Below are 20,323 nucleotides of genomic sequence, written 5' to 3'. Positions count from 1 at the left end.
TCAGAATGGAGGTTATAACTCTCAAATACAGTCACTGGTGAGAAGATTACCTTCACTACAGTTTACATCATTTACTTTTCTAACATGTTAGAGAATAAAAATGTTGTGGTAGTGCTACTTTAAGTAAATTATAATGCAATGGTACATTGATAAATACAGCAAAAGTTTGGAAACAAATTTCTTACTTGCAGATTATAAACCTTAGCACACTAGTGTTCCAATGCATTTGTTACACCAGGCCATTTCATATGAAGTATTATTGCAACATACTTGCAAAAATAAAAAAATATTGTTAATTTTTTATGCACATTACATTTTTATCTTTGGTAGAGCCCCTGCTATTTATTCTTCTGGTCCACATTTTCCTGCATTCAGAGGTGAACTAACTTGCACTGTAGCTTACCTACTCCCTTCCCCTGCTGGGTTATAGTGAAGCAGGTGAAGTGGTCCAGCCACCTTTCATTCATCCCTACTTTTAAATTTATATAGCATATAGAAGTATATACACTCCTCAAAGCTGAAATTACAACACCAAGAAGCTGTGGAATTTTGGAAATTACAGGATTGATAGACATGCTAATGATATGTACAGCAAAAAAAAAAAAATGTAAACAAAATATTCAAAACATCTCAATTTATTCAATATCGAGTATGAGTATTGATTGGCGCCCTATCAATGGGCAGCACGATCCAACCATGCAGAGGTTTGTTTCTGTGCACCACCTGCTGTCATTCCAGTTCATCATGGTTCTCCCAGTCTTCGGGACATGCAGCTCAGCCTAGGCATGTAGAAACCATGGTCTCTCAGTTCAGGGATTCTGGCCCTTTCAGTTTGCGACAAGTGGCGATAACTGGCCCGGCGATGAACAGCAGGCATCACACAATCATACCACACAACTTGATTGGATTTTTGAGGTTTCATGTGGCTAAAAAACTTTGCTTTTAATCTGCTTTTATGCCCCTCATACATGCCACAGATTGGAGCTAGGTGCTTGAAAATTTTCAGATTTGCATCTCTTAGCAACGCTTGCTGCTTTCTCGATTTGCATAACTTTATGGCTTGTTTTTTCTTGGTGTTGCAATCTCAGTGATGGAGTGTAGCTATATTTCATTCTAGACAGTGTAGAAGAAAATTGTGGGGCCATATGTCAGGGGCTATTTTCTATGCAGGGGAGGAAGGGGTTAACAAGAGTCAACTGCAATGCATCCTAGAACATGCAGGTGCTTGTTTAGCCCCCCCCCAGAGAAAGACAAGCAAATCCTCCTTGTAAATGAGTAAAAAAAAGAGTTTTAAATTTATGAGATAACCCCCCTTATGATCAAGAAATATGTATAGAGATGCTCAGATACTTACTGCTGTAGCAAGGTAATGTGAATTATGTGAGAAAGTAACATGGGTTATTGATCCTTTCGCATACTTGAAAGGTTCTTTGGTTTCATCTTCTAGTGTCACAGCGTCCAATATGTGTACACTTCCATCTGTAAATCCAGCTGCTAAAAAGAAGCCTGAAATTCAAGAATAAGACTAATAAGTGATCCATTAAGGCAGTAGGAATGACCAGGAACAGACTGTGGAAGAAAGCCAAAAACCATGAGAAGCTATATGACGCACAAAAACACAGGAAACTAAACACAACAACAACCACAGGCATAATCCTATGACCCAGAGACACAAAGCAGCACTGGTAGACAAAAATCACATCACAATCACATTACGAAAGATACATAGCCATTACTAAAACTTGAGGTCCTTTGAGACCTACTTGTACTGGTATGAAACCACAGGTAAAACCTCTGGAACTTTGGCTGCTATTTTAGCTGACTTTATTCTTATGTGTTTATACGCCTTTGTATGCCCACAGTGTACTAGGAAGAATCAAAAAAAGAGTAGAATGGAAAAGAAAAAAAGGGTCCAGTTTATCCCAAAAAGTGACAATCTTTATTTTCTTAGTGCAGATTAAAATCCAAAATCCAATAGCAGCGCCTACGCATTTCAGACCTCTTTAGTTAGGTCCTTATTCATGCACTTATTTTCTTCTTTTTCATTCTATTGTTATTGGAGCTTTTGTTTCCAGTTCCAGTCAGTGCTTTCCAGAGTGGCTTCCATTCAGGTGAGCACAGCCACAGTCACCCTTTTAAAAAAAAGTACTAACAAGACTAAAAAGTTGGCCATATACTGTCATGGTAGGTAAGATAAAGGAAGGAAACAGAACACGGCAAAGCAAACAAAACAACTGACTAGGCCCCTAATGTTATGGAACAAAGGGGTCACCTCCTAGCAATCCCTATAACACTTTCCCTAAGCTGCTATGCATCTCGATGGTAGATATGCACATGCCCACGTACCTAAGACTATAACACACTGAACCAAACCCTCAGTTGTAGGAAAGAGGGAAAGAGGCACCCAGCTCCTTCAACAACCGAAGGAGCTAGCATCACCCTAGAGGCCTAGTCAAAACAGACACAGAAGGAACACGGGAAAAGGACTTATCTAGAGATGTGTGGGAGCAGACGATCCACCAAACTTCCAGAGCCCACACAAGGCAGAACTATAATCCGCAAAGGCTATAGGGAGAGGGAGGAATAAATAGCCTCACCAATTACCTAAAGAGCAACACCTGGGAGGAGGTGGGATTCTGCTCAAACCCACAACAAAACAAACTGTCAGATCGAGTCACGTGCAGCAACTCTGACAGATCTCCTCAGAACACCCACAGGGCAGGGCGTGAGATATACTTTCAATAGCTGTTGGCCTAACGATCTTTTGGCCATCAGCTATCATTCCCGACTCCCTCCTGACTACGGCATACACATATACATTTGTTTTAGCCTAGCATGTATGCAGAAGTAGACTGGCCATAGACCCTACAGGTAAATTTCCTGGTGGGCCAAAGCCAAGGGGGTCCAGCCCTCCTCACGAGCGCCAGCCAAGTGCTAATTAATGCAAGAGTATCAGGTAATTATGCACATGGCAACGGCCGCAGGTGCCCTCCTGAACTCAACTGTATCACCGTCCTCAACCATTAGATTTTTGGTTGAAAACTACCATTCTCGGGGTGTTTTGCTTCCATTACCCTATTGCGTATGGAGGACTTTACAGAAAGCAGACTAATGATAATATCTGAAAATAAATAATGGAGCACTTTGCAAAGGTGTGCATTTTCATCATATGTAGATAACTAATGATGGGTCATTCTGTACTTGAGATTACATAACATTCACCTTTAGGGTCATAGGCAAGGCAGTGTAGGCATTTGTCCTTTCCAAAGATCCTGCTGATGAAGCTTTTTCGATCTTTGTAGTCCCACACCTTCAAGATTCCATTGTAACTCCCAACAGCAATCTGGTTCTTGCTTGGGTGAGAGGTAAGTGCGTGAACAGCTTCAGTGGGCTCCTGCAACACCTTCTTCAGCATTGTACCATCAGTAAACACATGAAGAACCATACCATCTGATGTGGATACAATGAAATTGCTGAGACAAAAAACGTAGAGATGAACTCATGATACTGTTCACTTATTTTCATAAGGACCTATAATAACCTATACTAGATTCATGTGGCATTGTTCTATGCTGTGATAATGTTCTAGATAATAATTTAGCGAATCATTGGTAGTATAAGGATACGGAAGGGCTCCACAGCATCATTCACAAGTCACATAAATATTTCAGCATCGCCCCAACCTAAAGAGGTTTTCAAGGAGTAGAATATTGACGAGTATCCCCAGGATAGGTCATCATTATCTGACTGGTGGAGGTTCAACTCCCAGCATCACCGCCGATCAGCTGTTTGAAGAGGCTGTGGTGCTCCAGTGAACAATACAGCCTCTTCCTAGGCCAGTGACATCACATTCATCGTTCACGTGGCCTACGTGCAGCTCAATCCCATTCAAGTGAAGGTGGCTGAGCTGCAATACCAAGCAGAGCCGCTATACAATGCACAGAGCTGTGCTTTACATCTGTGCAACCCTTTTAGTAAGTGCAGAAGCTGAAGTGATACTTCCATACTGGTTACATATAAATGAAATCTGTCAGCAGTTTTACCTCTCAAAACTGCTAAAGGCACTATATAGGTGAAAAAATTGTAAACTCACATTGGGTGATGGTGGTGATACATGTTTAGTAACTGAGAAATCCACGTTTTACCCCCCTGGCATGTGCAGCGCCCTGGTCTCACTGCACCAAATGCTCCATAGGCCGTCCCCTCTTCTATCAGTGACACCTCTAGCGTCCAATCAGAAGACTGTTAGAGCTGTCCCTCAGAGCAGAAGTAAGAGCCCAGGACACTGCACATAAAGGGACCAACTCTTGTGCACTTACATCCAGCTGCCAGGGAATTAAATGACTTCAGGTATGTTTACGCTGTTCATCCTGCCATCTTACAGTGCTGTCAGCAGTTTTGTGGGGCCAAAACTGCTGATAGACTATTTTTAATAGATGTCACTGTGTAACCTTGTTTTATCAAATTTTAGGAAATTAAACCCTATTCAACATTTCAATTTCTCTTATATCACCAAGGTACTGTTTTACTCAGGGCTCATGTAACGGCCATTTTATGGCTCTGTATAGGTATAAGTAGCAGTCTATGGGCCATACTGTACCTCCTTATGTCTCTTATTTTGTAAAGAGGCTTACAGAGTTTCTTTCTGTTGGATTAATGTGAAATTTAACAAAAAAAAGTGTGGCATGTTTCGCTGGAGGCTGTATAATGAAGGTATTCTATGGAGGCACATAGATAAGATATGGTCCCATTGTATGGAGTAGTAGGGGCTCTGTGGCTCTTTGCACACAGTTCTGCATAAGGGCTTACAGAAGATGAAAGCTTGTCCAGATAAAGTGATGATACAGCACATTACAGTTACAGTTGAGCCATGAACCTATGTCATCACATAAAACAGATTCTCATCCTCTAGAAGTAAAAAAAAAAATTACACATATACCATATGTGCATATTTTATTAAAAAAAATAAAAATAAAAAAGGATACATTATGAAAAAGTAATACAAATGCTTAGGCTATAGGTATACTGGAATTTATATCCAAAAATTCACCTGATAGCAAACTGGTCCCCCTTGATAGAACAGTCCTCGGGATATCTTGTCTTCTCACTTGCTGCCATAGGGGGGCGTTTTGAGAAGGACATGGAATGGATAGGTGTCAGATTAAGATGGCTGTACCAATTTACAAGCTGAAGTTGCTGATCGTAGAATTTCACATGTCCTCGCGTATCACCGGTCACATAATACCTGGAGAAAGATGTGGAGCAACACAGAAATTACAACTTTGGGTACCGCACAAAAACAGCTTCTGATTACTAGAATACCTCTATTTGCTGATATGCAAAGGCTATTTAAATACCCTGGTACATACAACGACCAGCCATAATGTTTAGGGTGTATTACACGTGTGGCGTGGGTACCATACTATGGTCACCACTAATGGTTGGCCAAAGCAGGACTGCACCATTGTTTCAAGTTGCAAATGTTTGATAGTCAATTCATTTGGTGCTTTTTTATTGCTTTCAGTCTTGGAAACTGCTCTGTGGAAAAAAGAAGGGGCATGTCCATTCCTGAAGCTGATTCCAAGTGGAATCCGCATTCAGAGTTCCTTTTGAAATTAGCAGAAATAAAGATAACATAAAAACCGCATAAAAAAACAGAGTCGGAAAGAAAATCTGCATCCTAAAAAAACTACAAAGAATTCTAAAGTGGATTCCATATCAGGTGTTTTCCAGCACAGAAAAAACTTCATCTAAATATACCCTTAAGTCCCTAATGGAAATTAAATGACAGTAAAAAAAAAAAAATTAAATATAAAAAACACAAAAAATAAAATATATCGTACCTTTTTCTGATTTTACAGATAAAAATAAATTTTAAAATAAACATAAATGGTATTGCCTCATCCAGAAACTCTAAACTATTAAAATATAAAAATATGTATCCTGCAAGGTCAATAGAAAAAAAGCATGAACTGCCATTGTTGTCCCACCCCCCAAAAAACTGAATAGAAAGTGATCAAAAAGTTGTACCCCTGCAAAAAACAAGCCCTCACACAGCCCTGCTGACAAAAACATAGAAAAGTTATGCATGTCAGAATATGGTGATGCAAAGCAAATGTTTTTTTAATTTTTCTTTAAAAGTAGTAAAACAAAATAAAAACCATAGAAATGTGGTATCACTCAGGGTTGCCAACTGACAGTTCATAAAAACAGGCGATTTTTTTCCTGTGTCTGTGAAAAAAAATGGATGTCTCCATGATTTTTTGAGGCTGGTGGTACTTGACTAGATTATTTTGGTAGTAATTATCATCTTTTTATAGCTAACAGTAAACATGTAGACCTGTGTCAAAGGGTTTGTCCGGGTTTAGAGCTGAACCCGGACATACCCATATTCTCACCCAGGCAGCACCCCTGATGTTAGCATCGGAGCATTTCATGCTCTGATGAGCTCCCTTGCCCTGCACCCGGCAGTGTGTTCGGTGACGTCACCGGCTCTGATAGGCGTGCTTTAGCGCTGCCCTAGCAGTTTTACTGGCTAGGGCAGCGCTAAAGCCCACCCATCAGTGCCGGTGACGTCACTGGCCTTCCTGGCAGCCCCATGGAGAGCCCCGTTCGTCACCATGAACTGCTCTGATGCTCAAGTCAGGGGGGCTGCCTGGGTGAAAATGGAGGTATGTCCGGGTTCAGCTCTGAACCCGGACAACCCCTTTAATTATAATCTTTATCATCTAATTCGTCCGCACAAAATGTTGGCTGGATGCGATTTGGGATAAATGTCTAGAAAAAAGAAAAATTCATGTTGGCAACCCTGTTATCACTGTAATTGTAGTGACCTGCAGAATAAAGTCGTCCTGTCCTTTTAAGCACACAGTGAACGCCGTAAAAACCAAACTTGAAAAACTAAAGCAGATTTTTTTTTTCCTATTTAACCCCACAAAGAATTTTATTCCCATTTTTCAAAACAGAATGATAGTAAATTAAATGGCACCATTAAAATATAATTCACCTTGTCCTGCACAAAAATAGGCTCTCATAAGGCTACAAGAACAGTAAAGTAAAAAAAAAAAGTTATGGGTCTTGGAAGCTGGGAAGGAAAAACGAAAAAGCAAGAAGGAAAATGTGTCCAGTCGTTAAGAGGTTAATGCAGCAGGGTTATGGTTACTGAATGCAGGCAGTTACTACAGTGTTTGTAAATTCATTACCTGTCATGGGTAGTGAGCACAGTAATGGCATCTTGCTGCAGATGCATCAGCTTTAAAGCTTTCTTATTATGTGGCTTTATGGGCGACTTTGTTCTGATCAATGGGGGATTGGTGGTCTCCCAGACAACCAGTTTCCCTGCAGATGTAGCTGTCAAGGATCTTATATTGCCGAAATCAAAAACCGATTGGCTGAAAGCTCCCACGGCTTTGTTAAACGTCTGCAAAAAAAATAAAAATTTGGATGTTAGTATTAAAATAAAGTTGACCTTGTGAGAGAACACGGTAGAAGAGTTAACCTCGGGATAAATGAACGGTGGCAATGCAGTGACCTCAGGGCTACCGGGCGGACGCAGTGTAGAATAAGTTACAACACAGAATAGATGACAAAACGGAAATACAGGAAAAAATGCTCCTAAAGCTTTTGAAGTTCTCTCTAAATGTCAGCTTGACAAATTAGAGGATGTGACAACAGCAATGGAACTGCTAATCGGAGGACTTTCCTACAGAAATCTTAATGGAAAGCAAGACCATTATATGGCCATTTCCACTAAACTGGAGGAACTACGATAATGTTGTAGTGACATTTTCTGCATATCCATCAGAATATTAATAATAATACAAAAAAGGGGTGTTACCATCTGGGACACTGTTGGCATATTGCTAGGATATGTCATCAGTGTCAGATAGGACCAAGAGGTGGGACCTACACCTCTCTATAGAATGTGGTCTTCCAAGTGAATGCAGAGCATGTGCAGCCCCCCCCCCCCCCCCCCCCCAAATTCACCGCTATGAGAGTTCAGAGTGTCGGCTTGGCTATTTCCAGCAGTCCCACAAAGTGGTGGCTGTGTTTGCGCAGTGCGCTCTCCATTCACCACTAGGGGACTTCTGTAGTGGTGAACTCCTATAGTGATGAATGGAGAGCACACTGCGCATGTGCGGTGTGCAGTCCTTCACTTCAGGGGCCCCCATTCTGGAGATAAGCATGGGTCCCAAAGGTGGGGCTTGCAACTATCTGACATTGTTAGCATATCCTAGCAATATGCCATTAATGCCCCATTTAGGCCAACTTCTTTAATGTCTTTGCACAATTTTTTTTATTGCTCAGTCAAATGTAAAGATATGTAACCTTTTAAATAGCCTTCATTAAAAATGTTGCTTCTGCAGAGTGCCTTCACCTAGCTTGTGGAGCTGCTGATTATTACATAAATTCATCAGAGCACTGCTCTGCCCTTTCTGATAGTCTCTCTGCTTTTCCTTCCTTCTCTTAGTATTAGAGATAGCAGAAGGGAGGGGGAGGGGGGAGTGTTGTACATAGCAGACCAGAGGTTGGAGATGGGGGAAAGCATCCAAAGAGGGCAGCTGAAACAGGTTGTACATAGTGAGGAAAACACACACAAGGCACTCTGCAAGGGAAGCAAGGGGTCTGACAATGAATGAAGGAATAAAGATTGCAAACTGAAGCTTAACCTGCATTTAGATGCTGCAAGGAGCAGCCGATTGTCGGGAAGGAAGCGTTAAGTGGAGGTGAAGCACTGCATTTACATGCAGCAATCACCTCCACAGCATGAGGACAAGCAATGGCTGCTGCTATCGCTTGCCCCATACTAAATCATTGTCATTGGGCAGCCGAGTGCTGTTTAGACTGCCCAGGAACAATGACAGAGGTGTCCGCACCTCAGACCATTTCACCCAATAAACAAGCGTTTTGCTCGTTTGTAAGGTGCTATTCAGCACGAGCCTTCATGGGTTAGAAAAGAGGGAAGCAGGAAAAGCATAGCTAAAAAAGAACCCGCCACGTGCCGCATTCACCACATTCACCAAATTGTCAGGTGAATGATGGAAGTAATGGAAACCTGCAGAACCTAACAGTGAAGCATTACATGAATATGACACAAGAGCATGTACAATTTTCAGTATAATTTTCCGTTTTCATACACGTGCCCTTATTCCTCTTGTTTGATAGGGATTGACAATTTTAAAGGGGACAAGTCATAATTTTTTTGCTGAGGGCATTATAAGGTAGAAAACATCCATTGAATCCTACAGTATCATAGATAACTTGTACATGACTGGAATTTGGGTCCACATGATTCCAGACATTTCAAATGGCCATATAATATTTCCAGAAGGTTAACAGACCTTGTCGTTCAGTGGAGGTGCAACATATTCCAGACTCCGATTTTCCTGTGGGAAAAAAAAAAAGTACCATCAATGTGTTCCTTTATCCTTTAAAATAAATCAAAAGCGATTAATCACAACTAGTACAGAAGAAAAAAGGTACAGCTGCATGTAGCAAGCGATAAGATTTCTGCCCGAATTTTTTAGATCTTTTGAAAACAGCAATCTTATGGCTGACCAAATGTTATCGCGCAATAGTCTAAACACGTGAAACCTTACTTACCCAGGAATAAAATATGACTTGTGTCTCACTGTTGGTGATCAGCTGTGTCTCATCTTCAGGATTAAATATAATGTATTTCTGAAGAGAGAGAAAATTAACATTTTATTTTCACCCATTCAAGCAAATGCACTTGTACAAAATGTCGATAACAGTAATACCCCACAAAGCGATGTATGTTTACTGAAGTTAAAGGGGTTTTCCAGGCTCCTGATATTGATGACCTATCCTGAGGATAGGTCATTAATATCCGATCGGTGAGGGTCTGATGCTTCTGGTGAAGGAACTAACACTTTGAACGGAACAGAAAGTACAGCTCCATTCAAAGTGTAGTGGCCATGCCAGGTTATTGCAGCTTAGCAACCATTCACTTCAATGGGAGCTGAACTGCACAGCCACTACACTGGAGCTCTACTTCCTGTACTTCCACCCTTCTAATATCAGGAGCCTGAAAAACCCCTTTAATTAATGGGATCTGATCCCTCTATTGCCCCAACCACTGCTTTGTCACCCTTGTCACTGGTTTCCGATCTCTCTTTGTCTTTTTCGAGTAAGTACAGCTGTGGGGAAATACAGAGCTTCCTCAGCAATTACGGGTGGATATATACCACAGTAACAATAACTGTGCTGACATTCTTAAAGGCAATGTATCTTAAATGACATTAAATGATATTTCAGTTTTTACATTGGCCACAGTCACAATAACTTGTTGCTTCCTGTTTTTTGTAGCTCACTTGTCAGCTCTGCTGTTTAGACAGTAACAAGATGAGCAGAGTCATCTCATCGTCATTATTAGAGAGTGGGCAAGTTACTGACACCTCCATTGTTGGTGGCTTAGAATACACAGGATAGCAACACTATGTACTATAGATAAAGGTAATACTGTAACAATTGAAACTGTCAATCCCTGGCCTCTAGGGGAGGGTGCTGCACTCCAACACTCCCTGCAGAAATATGTCACATGTAATCACAAAGTGAAAAATCTGGGGCACTCACCCTTGTAGTCATGTAAAAAAACGTATTATATTAAAAAGTGAGGTGAGTACATCTCAGTGAAAAAGGCGATGCCCGTTTTGAGTGTGTTCACACTTTTACAGGCCCTTGTAGCCATGTGAAAAACTACAAGCCCATTCCAGGTCCACTAGAAAGTACCTCACTTGTTATTTTAATATTGTTCAATAAAGAAAATACGTCTCTTACATGACTACATACGGGAATGCCATCGATTTTTCACTTTGTGATCACATTTAATGTATGGACTGTTTGACCCGTTTCACGGCCGTTGAGCATCATCAGGGGCGCCCTTAGGGGTGTGCCAGTTCTATAGTTTAAATCAGTTCTCCTGCCTGTAGGATGTCCAGGAACTTTTTTTTCAATATGGAGAACTGCAGATTGGATTGCTTCCTGTTTTAGGGGGTTAGGAACAGTCTCTATATTCTCTGCTCCATCAAATCACAAAGGGAAGTGCAGCAGAGACAGCTGAAGAAATAAAAGCTCCGCAAGGAACCAGTGAGCCTGTGTGTGGTAAGTGCCTTCTAGAAAAGCATTGATTCAATGGGATTTGTTCAATGCATGTGCCGGAAAGTTTCCACACCAAGAGTACAAAGTAAGTGTACTGTGTGTATTGCTTAACCCCAATAGTTTCAGTTGTTACAAATCAAGCACATCCTGCTGGGGGACAGCAGGTCTCCAATGTGGCAGCCCCAGTAATAAATACAGTATGAAATGTATGTCTTACCTGAAGGCCAAACTGTGCATTCAGCTCAGTTGTACAATAGGGTGTTTCAGAACCAGTTGTCCAGTCCCAAATACAGACTTTCTGGAGGGTAAAATTTGAGTGAGCCATCAAATGTATAAATAATGTAGTATGTAATGATACCACCAAAAAAAGTATGATTAGCTACCTGAACTGTACCCCCTCCGATAGTTGCCAAGTACTTAGCATTATGTGACATAGCTATGGCAATTACTCCACCTTGAGGATAACTTTGAAATATGGTGTGAACAGGAATTCTGCAAAGGAATAAAATGAACTCTTATTAGTTTTGCAATAAACTAGGTATGCAAGCTGCTTTGAGCAATGATCTGACAGACCTGCAAAAGGACCCGCACATGATCACATAACCTTGGCAGGTCCTCAAGCCATACAGGAGAGTAGCAAAGAGGCAGAGGAGTGTGAATACAGTAAATGTATGAGATCTGGTCTGGGGTGTATATTAATTTAGGTGGACTGTATTTAGGCCCTGGGGTCTGTATTTAGGGAACATGGGTCTGAATTTATTTAGGTGGTTTATCCAGGTCTGTATTTAGGGATAGGAGTCTGAATTTATTTAGGGTGTCTGTCCAGAGTCTATGTTTAGGAAGTCTGGTTTGGTTATCTGTATTTATTTATGGGGTCTGGTCAGTTATGGGTTCTATATTTGTTTGGGAAGGGGGGGGGGGTCTGTGCTGGGTATTGTAATAGTTTTGGGGGCCTGGAGTCTGTAGAGTGTCTGTTCGGGATCTATATTTAAGTGATCTGGGGTAACAATAAGGTTTTCAATATTAGCACTAAATGTCTATAGACACAGCATAGCGGGGTGGTTGTAGTAAGGGTGGTTGGTGGCAAGTTTCGGGAACCACTCAGGGCCTATGGTCTATTTAATCAGACACTGCTTGGAACATAACAGCTTAACTTACCCTGAAAATGAATCCCATAGAATGATGAGACTTTCTGGACCTTGGTCACCTGTAGCAATCCATCTTCTGTCCTCACTGACACACAAACATGAAATGCAGCTACAGTGACCCTATATGTGAACATGGATGTGGAGAATTATAGCAATACACCTATTATATACCACAGTTTAAATACTATAATATCTGCTCGACTTTATTCGATAATTCAGTAGAATATTTAGAGCCAAAAACATGGTTTGATCTTGTCATTCTAAATCTGAAAATCCTTCCCAGAACCAAAACAGGTACGACATATGGCTGTGTTTGTATAGTGCAGCTTTGTGTGCACATTTTTTTTATCAAAAACAAGGTTGTAGAGAATTTCTGCTGGCCTTCTGATGAGCAAAGAAATATGAAGATTCATGGGGGAAAAATTTAAGTAGTCTGAAAAGGTTGTTCATTTCTATTTAAACGCAACCTGTTAAAGAACATGGTTTCTGAGCTGAAGGCAGTATGTTTTAGATCAGAATGATCTGAACATTGTGATACATAGTTTTATGGTAAAAAAGGTTCAGTATAACTCGAAATTAATTCATTTATATCCATGCTAATTCTGGGCTATTAAGTAAAGGAGATGCCTTCCCTCTATGACTGTGTATACACAGCTGTCAATCACCGATAGGACGTCTCCTTGACTTCAAAGCCCAGAATGAGCAGGAATATAAATGAATGTAATACAAGTTAGGCTACTTTCACATTAGCGTTTTTTTGCGGATCCGTCATGGATCTGCAAAAACGCTTCCGTTACAATAATACAACCGCATGCATCTGTCATGAACAGATCCGGTTGTATTATGTCTTCTATAGCCATGACGGATTCGTCATGAACACCACTGAAAGTCAATGGGGGACGGATCCGTTTTCTATTGTGTCAGAGAAAACGGATCCGTCCCCATTGACTTACATTGTGTGTCAGAACGGATCGGTCTTGCTCCGCACCACATCGCGGACAGAAAAACGCTGCTCGCAGAGTTTTTCTGTCCGCGATGATGATGCAACCAAACGGAAAGGAATGCATTTTGGTGCATTTCACAATGAATGGGGACAAAACTGATCTCAATAGCAGAATTGAAAACGATAAAGTGAAAGTAGCCTTATACTGAATCTTATAAAACTGTATATCATTCTGCTCAGCTTCTCCTGCTCTATAACATGCTGCCTGCAAATTAATTCACATTTTCATGGTGACTGGTTCAATTTAATCAAACACGGTAGCAGAGATAAATCAGAACTGCTACCAAGAAATACATGATCCAGTGATAGATGGCAGTCACAACCAGCTTTATCTATTCCTGGGGCGTACATACTTATGTAACACCACCCTATTTAGGGGATGTTCGCTTTCACGATTTAGCTCACTTCTGATCTATCCACTGTGGGATACATTTTAATACTGTGACACAGCGAGGGGTTTTGTCTGGGAAGGCAGGTATTTTCCTCCCAACATGTGCGGCTGGGCTGGTTTCCAGGCAGGTGAGGTCAAATACCGGACCAGGGTTTAAGTGCCGGTCCGGGTTTTGGCAGCACCTGGCTGTCCTTTAATAGGCAGCTGGGCTCAGCAGCTGAGTCTCTGTTTTTGGGATCAGAGGCTTTGTGCCGTGCTGGAGGGCTGAGAGCCGCACGCTGGGGAAACAGGTCCCCTAAAGCCTGCTGTGGACCGCTGGAGATAGAACGGCCAACAAGGTGATTTTTTTGTTCTGTGGACTTTCCATTGTGTGAATTAACACCAAGACTGCAAAGTGTCGTTTTGTTTTTGCCTTATGTGTGAATAAACACTGAAGTTTTGCTTTACAAACAGTTTTTTGCCTCCGCTTACCTTGCCCACCAGAGCGAATCCCCACAATTGGTGGAAGATGCGTGCAGCGCAGTGAGGCTGGCATGAAGGCCGAAATATTTTAGTTTTTTCCGGGCACGGTTGTATGTCTTACATCAAACCAGCGAGGTTAAGACCCGTGTCCCTCGACAAAATGGAAGCCGTCGTGAAAGCCCTGGTGGAGGCCAACCTGCAGCAGCGGGAGGCTAATAAGCAGCAGCAAAAAACAAACCAGCTGCTGTTACAACATGTGATGGCTTTACAGGCGGTAGGAGCATCCCAGAGCGTCCACGAAGCCCGGAAAGCGGTCCGTGCGGCAATCCCCAAGATGACCCCCGTCGAAACCTATCTAGCGTTGTTCAAAAAGGTGGCCGTGAGGGAGAAGCTACCCCGAGCTCAATGGTCTGAGGTTGTCGCTCTGTTCCTGGCATCCGGACCCCAGCAGGTGTATTTCAACTTACCGGACGATCAATCGGCCGATTACCCGACAGTAAAGGCTGAGATTCTGGCAAGACTAGGGGTGAATGTGTTGGTCCGGGGCCAGCGGGTGCATCAGTCGGAGTTTAACCCGGCTGAACCCTTAGTATTATGATCTATTACACCTGTTGCAAAAATGGAGGCAGCCTGACGTGCTGATTTCCACTGCTATGCTGGACCGTCTGTTGGCTGATGTCTTCTGGAGGGCTTTGCCATACCCTCTCCAGCACTGGATCGGCCAGGTGACTCCTGGTAATGCCCTTGAGATGGTGGACCTGGTGGAATGCTATGAGGCTACCAGGAATCTACAGGGGGGTTCTTTTGGGAGGGGGGCAGTCAAACCCCAGAAATCTCCACCCCAGGCCCGGCGACATGTGCCAACAAAATCCGCCTGGAATGTACCCCCTATGGAACCGGCTCCGATAGTCTGCTGGCGGTCGTAAGGGCTGACTGTCCCCATCGGGGTGAGTCCATGGACACTAACTATGGCTACCGACACTCATTACAGTATATGCCAGGAAGCTGTGTGCCTCCGGAACCCCAGAGACTATAGACAACAACCACTTGTGCCAGGTGGAAGTAGGAAAAACTCTGGCGGTGGCGTTGCGGGACTCAGGGAGTCTGGTGTCCCTGGTAGGGGCTATACTGGTACGGCCCGCTGAGTATACTGGCCGGAAAGTCGGGGTAATGTGTATTCATGGAGACTTAAAAGACTACCCCACCGCTATGGTGTCTCTATCCACGGTTGCCGGCAGGTGGACTCACGAGGTGGCCGTCACCACCAATCTACACTACGAACTTATAATAGGGAGAGACTTCCCGGCACTGTGGCCTGCTATGAGTGACTGATACCTATTAGACAGGTGTAACCCTAGCAGAGTGGCCCGGCTCAGGGGAGACCAGAACCCTGGGAACCTGAGACTGAAGGGCCAGCATTAGGGGTGACCTCCACTTCAGTGGAAGAAGGGGAGACACCCCCGCTAAGAGTGTTGGTGGAAGACGTTGAGGACTTGCCGCCGGGTCCTGAATTGGCAGACCTAAATGTCTCAGGAGATCATTTTGGTATAGCCTAATGTCGGGACCCAACCCTATCCCGCGCCTGGGAAAATGTGTTATTAGTAGATGTGAACCACAACAACCTGGGGCAGAGTCAGTGTTTCCCCGTCTTGTGGTTCATCAGGATATCTTGTATCGGGTAAACCAACTACGGGGTTGGTGGTCCCCAAAGCTTATTGCAAGCTTGTGTTAGATCTAGCCCACCAACACATTCTCGGGGGTCACCTGGGGCTGCAGAAAACTCAGGATCGGATTCTACAGAGGTTTTACTGGCCCAGCATATTTAGAGAGATGGAAGAGTTTTGTAAATCTTGCCCGATCTGTCAGATAACTAGCCCCCAGCCACAATTCCGTAGTCCCCTAGTACCTCTCCCGATGATCGAGGTACCGTTTGACCGAATAGCTATGGATCTTATAGGCCCAGTACCGAAGTCCGCCAGAGGGCATCAACACATCTTAGTCACCCTAGACTACGCCACTCGGTACCCGGAGGCGGTGCCACTGCCACATACCTCGGCCAAACTCATAGCTAAGGAGTTAATGGACATGTTTTCCCGAATAGGACTACCTAAAGAGGTTCTGATCGACCAAGGGACCCCTTTTATGTCCAAGGTGATGAGGGAACTCTGTAAGTTGCTGCACATAAAACAACTATGGATGTCCGTTTACCATCCGCAAATGGACGGTCTGGTAGAACGGTTTAACCAAACATAAAAAAATATGTTGAAAGAGGTAGTGTCTAAATATGGGAAGGACTGGGACCTCCTTCTGCCCTATGTCATGTTTGCAGTGTGAGAGGTACCCCAGGCCTCTACTGTGTTCTCTCCCTTCGAACTGCTTTATGGCAGACACCCTCGCGGTCTCTTGGAAGTGGCCAAAGAGGAGTGGAAACAACAACCCACTCAACATAAAATTGTCATTGAGTACGTTACTCAGATGCAAGATTGGATAGAGACAGTGTTGCCTCTTGTTAGAGAGCATATGGAGGCAACTCAGCGAGCCCAGTCGGCAGGCTCGGGTCCGGATCTTTAACCCGGGTGATCGGGTTTTGGTTCTGGTGCGAACATGGACAGTAAGTTCCTGGCTAGGTGGCAGGGGCCCTACGAGTGTACTCGAGAAAATTGAGATGTAAACTACAAAGTACACCAGCCAGGGCAGCGAAAGCTGGATCAGGTTTACCATGTGAATTTACTCAAACCATGGAAAGATAGGGAAACCTGTACAGAAGACAGCCCGCATCCGGGTTTTCTAGGAGGAGGTACCGGCCCCTCTGTCTGATGCAAGAGAGGCGGCTGCCACAGTAAAAACTGCTGACAGCCTCTCCTCTAAACAGACTCAGGAGGCCAGGGAGTTCATAAGTCGGAACACAAATGTGTTCTCGGACCTCCCTGGACGCACTTCCATAATCCAGCATGACACGGTCACTGAGCCTCAGGCAAAAGTCCAGTTAAAACCATACCGGGTACCCAAAGCTCGGTGAAAAGCCATCTCGGAGGAGGTGCAGCTAATGTTGCAGCTAGACGTCATTGGGGAGTCAAAAAGTGAGTGGGCCAGTCCTATAGTATTGATACCCAAGCCGGGTGGGACGTTGCGGTTTTGGAACAACTTTCGTAAAAATTAAACGATATTTCTAAGTTCGACACGTATCCCATGCCCTGGGTGGATGAGCTAGTCGAGAAGTTAGGACAAGCATGGTACTTTTCTATTTTGGACCTCACGAAAGGGTACTAGTAGGTGCCCTTAACAGAGGCTGCCAAAGAGAAAACTGCCTTCGTCACACCTGGGGGGCTGTATCACTATAAGGTGTTACCCTTTGGTCTGCATGGCGCCCCCGCCACTTTTCTGCGACTTATGGACATTGTGCTTCGTTCACATTGTCGGTATGCTTCGGCTTACCTGGACGATATTGTCATCCACAGTACCGACTGGGAAAGTCACCTACCCAAAGTCCAGGCTGTAGTGGTCTCCCTTCGGAAGGCTGGACTAACCACTAACCCGAAAAAATGTGCAATAGGGTTATAGGAGACTAAGTACCTGGGGTATGTCTTTGGGTGTGGAGTCATCAAACCCGAAGTATACAAAATAGAGGCGATAAGAAATTGGCCCGACCTGTCACCACTAGTAAAGTCATTCCTGGGAATAGTGGGCTATTACATGAGGTTTGTTCCCCACTTTGCTACGGTGGCCGAGCCATTCACAGGACTCTTGAAGGGACACAAGTCAGGGATGGTTCGCTGAGATGATCGGGCAGAAGAGGCTTTCTCCACTTTAAAGTCGGCCCTGTGTGGGTCCCCGGTTTGGATGACGCCCGACTTCAAAAGGGAGTTTATAGTACAGACCAATGCCTCCGAAGTAGGCCTCGGTGCTGTACTGTCTCAGAAAGTCAACGAGGAGGAGCATCCCGTTGTCTTCTTCAGCCGTAAGCTCACCCCAGCCGAGACCAGGTATAGTATAGTGGAGAGAGAGTGCCTGGCCATCAAGTGGGCTCTCGAGTCTCTCCACTATTATTTGTTGGGGAGGAAGTTCCGCCTGGTGACTGACCACTCCCCTCTCAAATGGATGAGCCAGGCCAAAGACAGAAATCTAACTCCTCCTCGCTGCACCCTAAAATCTTAAATTAGCAGCCAAGACTTTGGCTCTTTCTTCAGCCAGTAGACCCCCTTTTTGGCTCAGACCATGGGTGGCAGATAACACCTCAAAGTTTAATCTGTGTGGTCTCCCATATGAGCCTGGAAGATTGTTTGGGTCAGAGCTTGATTGCTTGATGGAGAGCTTGGCTGACAAGAAGGGGAAGTCCCTTCCACAACAGACCTTTCAAGGCCGAGGAAGAGCTAGAGGAGGGGGATGAAGAGGGGATTTTTGTCTCTTGTAAAATGGAGATTTATGTATATCTCCGTTTTCCATCCCTTCTATTCTATTCCTAGCAAATTGCCTTTGTATCCCATACAACCTGAATATCCTGTGTAAAATTACACCTCTTCCAGTCCTTCATATATCCCAGGAGCAACACACAACCCTCGCAGATACTTATATATAAAAATAGTTTACTGATAACATGGAGATGACAAAGCAATGGACAATATACATAGAGATACAGATAACACAATACATAGAGGACACCACCACACACAGCCACCTCAGTTCCTGTCCACCCTGGATGCTAAGCAAATGCGGCTAATAATGTGTATGCATATACAGTATATCCAGAGTCCACCAATATACAGTCTACTGGATCTAATCTTCTAACCAACTCACCTCCAGTACATGTACATATAGAGACTCATGCATAAACAGCATATAATCTAACTGGTAATACAATTGCAGACTGCTAATATCTATATGTACACATATAAAGTCTACTGGGATATTATACTTATATACATACCCACATACGCACACATATAACTTAGCTTGCTCCTGCATCCATCGGTGTCCAGAAAGAGAAGCCCCCGCCTCACTCCCAACTTTCACTTATATCTTGCTATGTCCCAGCCCCCCCCTCCATAGACTCCACCATGTGACCACCCAAATATCTTCCCCCATCTCTTGGTCAAGAGGATGTTGTTCAACTGCCTAGGATATGCTAACAAGGGACACAATGCTACTGGCCATACTGAATGGGTGAATACCACTGGGTCCAATTATTAGGCATATTTGTGTGGTCATCAGGATGAGGTTCTGGCTGAAAGCCATATTTCCCTTAACAGGGGATATCAGAGTTCGTCCAGGTCCCAGAAACGCTCTGAAGTCGCGGGAAGGACCGTAAGGCTGACCCATGACTCTTATCAGCCTTCTACAAGTCACCCTCCCCTACCCCCTCTAGTTCTGCTGCACGTGGCACTATCCCCCAATCCTTCTCCAGTCGGAGCACGTTTAAGTTTGTTCAGGAATTTCTGGCTTCAAGAAATTCTGGATCCCTAGGTTTTGGATATAGTGACATCCGGGTACAAAATCGAGTTTATTTCCCCCCACTCAGGAGAAGTTTATCCTGACAAAACCCCTTGCCCACGACAAGCAGCTAGTCTTGGAAGACTCTGTTCTTCAGTACGTCCAAAAAAGAGCTCAAGAGGAGGTCCCCTCTTGCAAACAGGGTCGAGGGGTCTATTCCCCGGATTTTTTTTGCCCCAAAGCTGTCAGGCTAGTGGCAGATGATTATTGACCTACGCTATCTAAATTGCTTTATCAAGCAAAAGTGCTTCCGGATGGAGACCATACGCTCAGTAATCAATATTCTGAATCCCGGAGACCTTATGGTCACCATAGAACTGAAGGACGCGTACCTTCATGTTCCTGTCCATCCAGCACACAAGAAGTATCTGAGAGTTGCTGTATCCATAAAAGGTGTGGCGAAGCCCTACCAGTTTGCTGTACTGCCTTTTGGCATCCCTTCCGCCCCCCACACAGGTTGTGGCTCCGGTTGTCGCCCAGCTCAGGCTTCAAGGACTAGAGATCGTCCCATACTTAGAAGACTGGCTTTTAAAAGCCGCCACTCTAGACGTCTTGCAATCTCATCTTCAGCTGGCTCTTCAAACTCTTCAATGCCTAGGCTGGCTTATAAATTGGGACAAGTCAGAAATTCTTCCTTCCACCACAAGGAAATTTCTGGGGTTTGTAATCAATTCCGATCACATGACTCTTTCTCTTTCTCCGGAAAGAAAA

The 20,323-nt window shown here is 43.8% G+C and overlaps 1 protein-coding gene across 1 annotated transcript in view; it reads right to left on the bottom strand.

The window, feature by feature from the left end:
• CFAP251 (cilia and flagella associated protein 251) overlaps window positions 1-20,323 on the bottom strand; it is a 79,804-nt gene that overhangs the window by 47,645 nt on the left and 11,836 nt on the right. The window contains exons 4-12 of the mRNA XM_040420225.1: window positions 12,280-12,389; window positions 11,505-11,613; window positions 11,339-11,419; window positions 9,604-9,681; window positions 9,342-9,386; window positions 7,203-7,420; window positions 5,051-5,245; window positions 3,223-3,473; window positions 1,355-1,506 (exon numbers count right to left, since the gene is read on the bottom strand). Coding sequence (XP_040276159.1) covers window positions 1,355-1,506; window positions 3,223-3,473; window positions 5,051-5,245; window positions 7,203-7,420; window positions 9,342-9,386; window positions 9,604-9,681; window positions 11,339-11,419; window positions 11,505-11,613; window positions 12,280-12,389 — 1,239 coding nt within the window. The remainder of the gene's footprint in view (window positions 1-1,354; window positions 1,507-3,222; window positions 3,474-5,050; window positions 5,246-7,202; window positions 7,421-9,341; window positions 9,387-9,603; window positions 9,682-11,338; window positions 11,420-11,504; window positions 11,614-12,279; window positions 12,390-20,323) is intronic.

This window comes from Bufo bufo, chromosome 2, assembly GCF_905171765.1.
Source record: "Bufo bufo chromosome 2, aBufBuf1.1, whole genome shotgun sequence".
Classification (NCBI taxonomy): Eukaryota; Metazoa; Chordata; class Amphibia; order Anura; family Bufonidae; genus Bufo; species Bufo bufo.
This window is presented reverse-complemented; position numbering and strand designations above follow the sequence as displayed.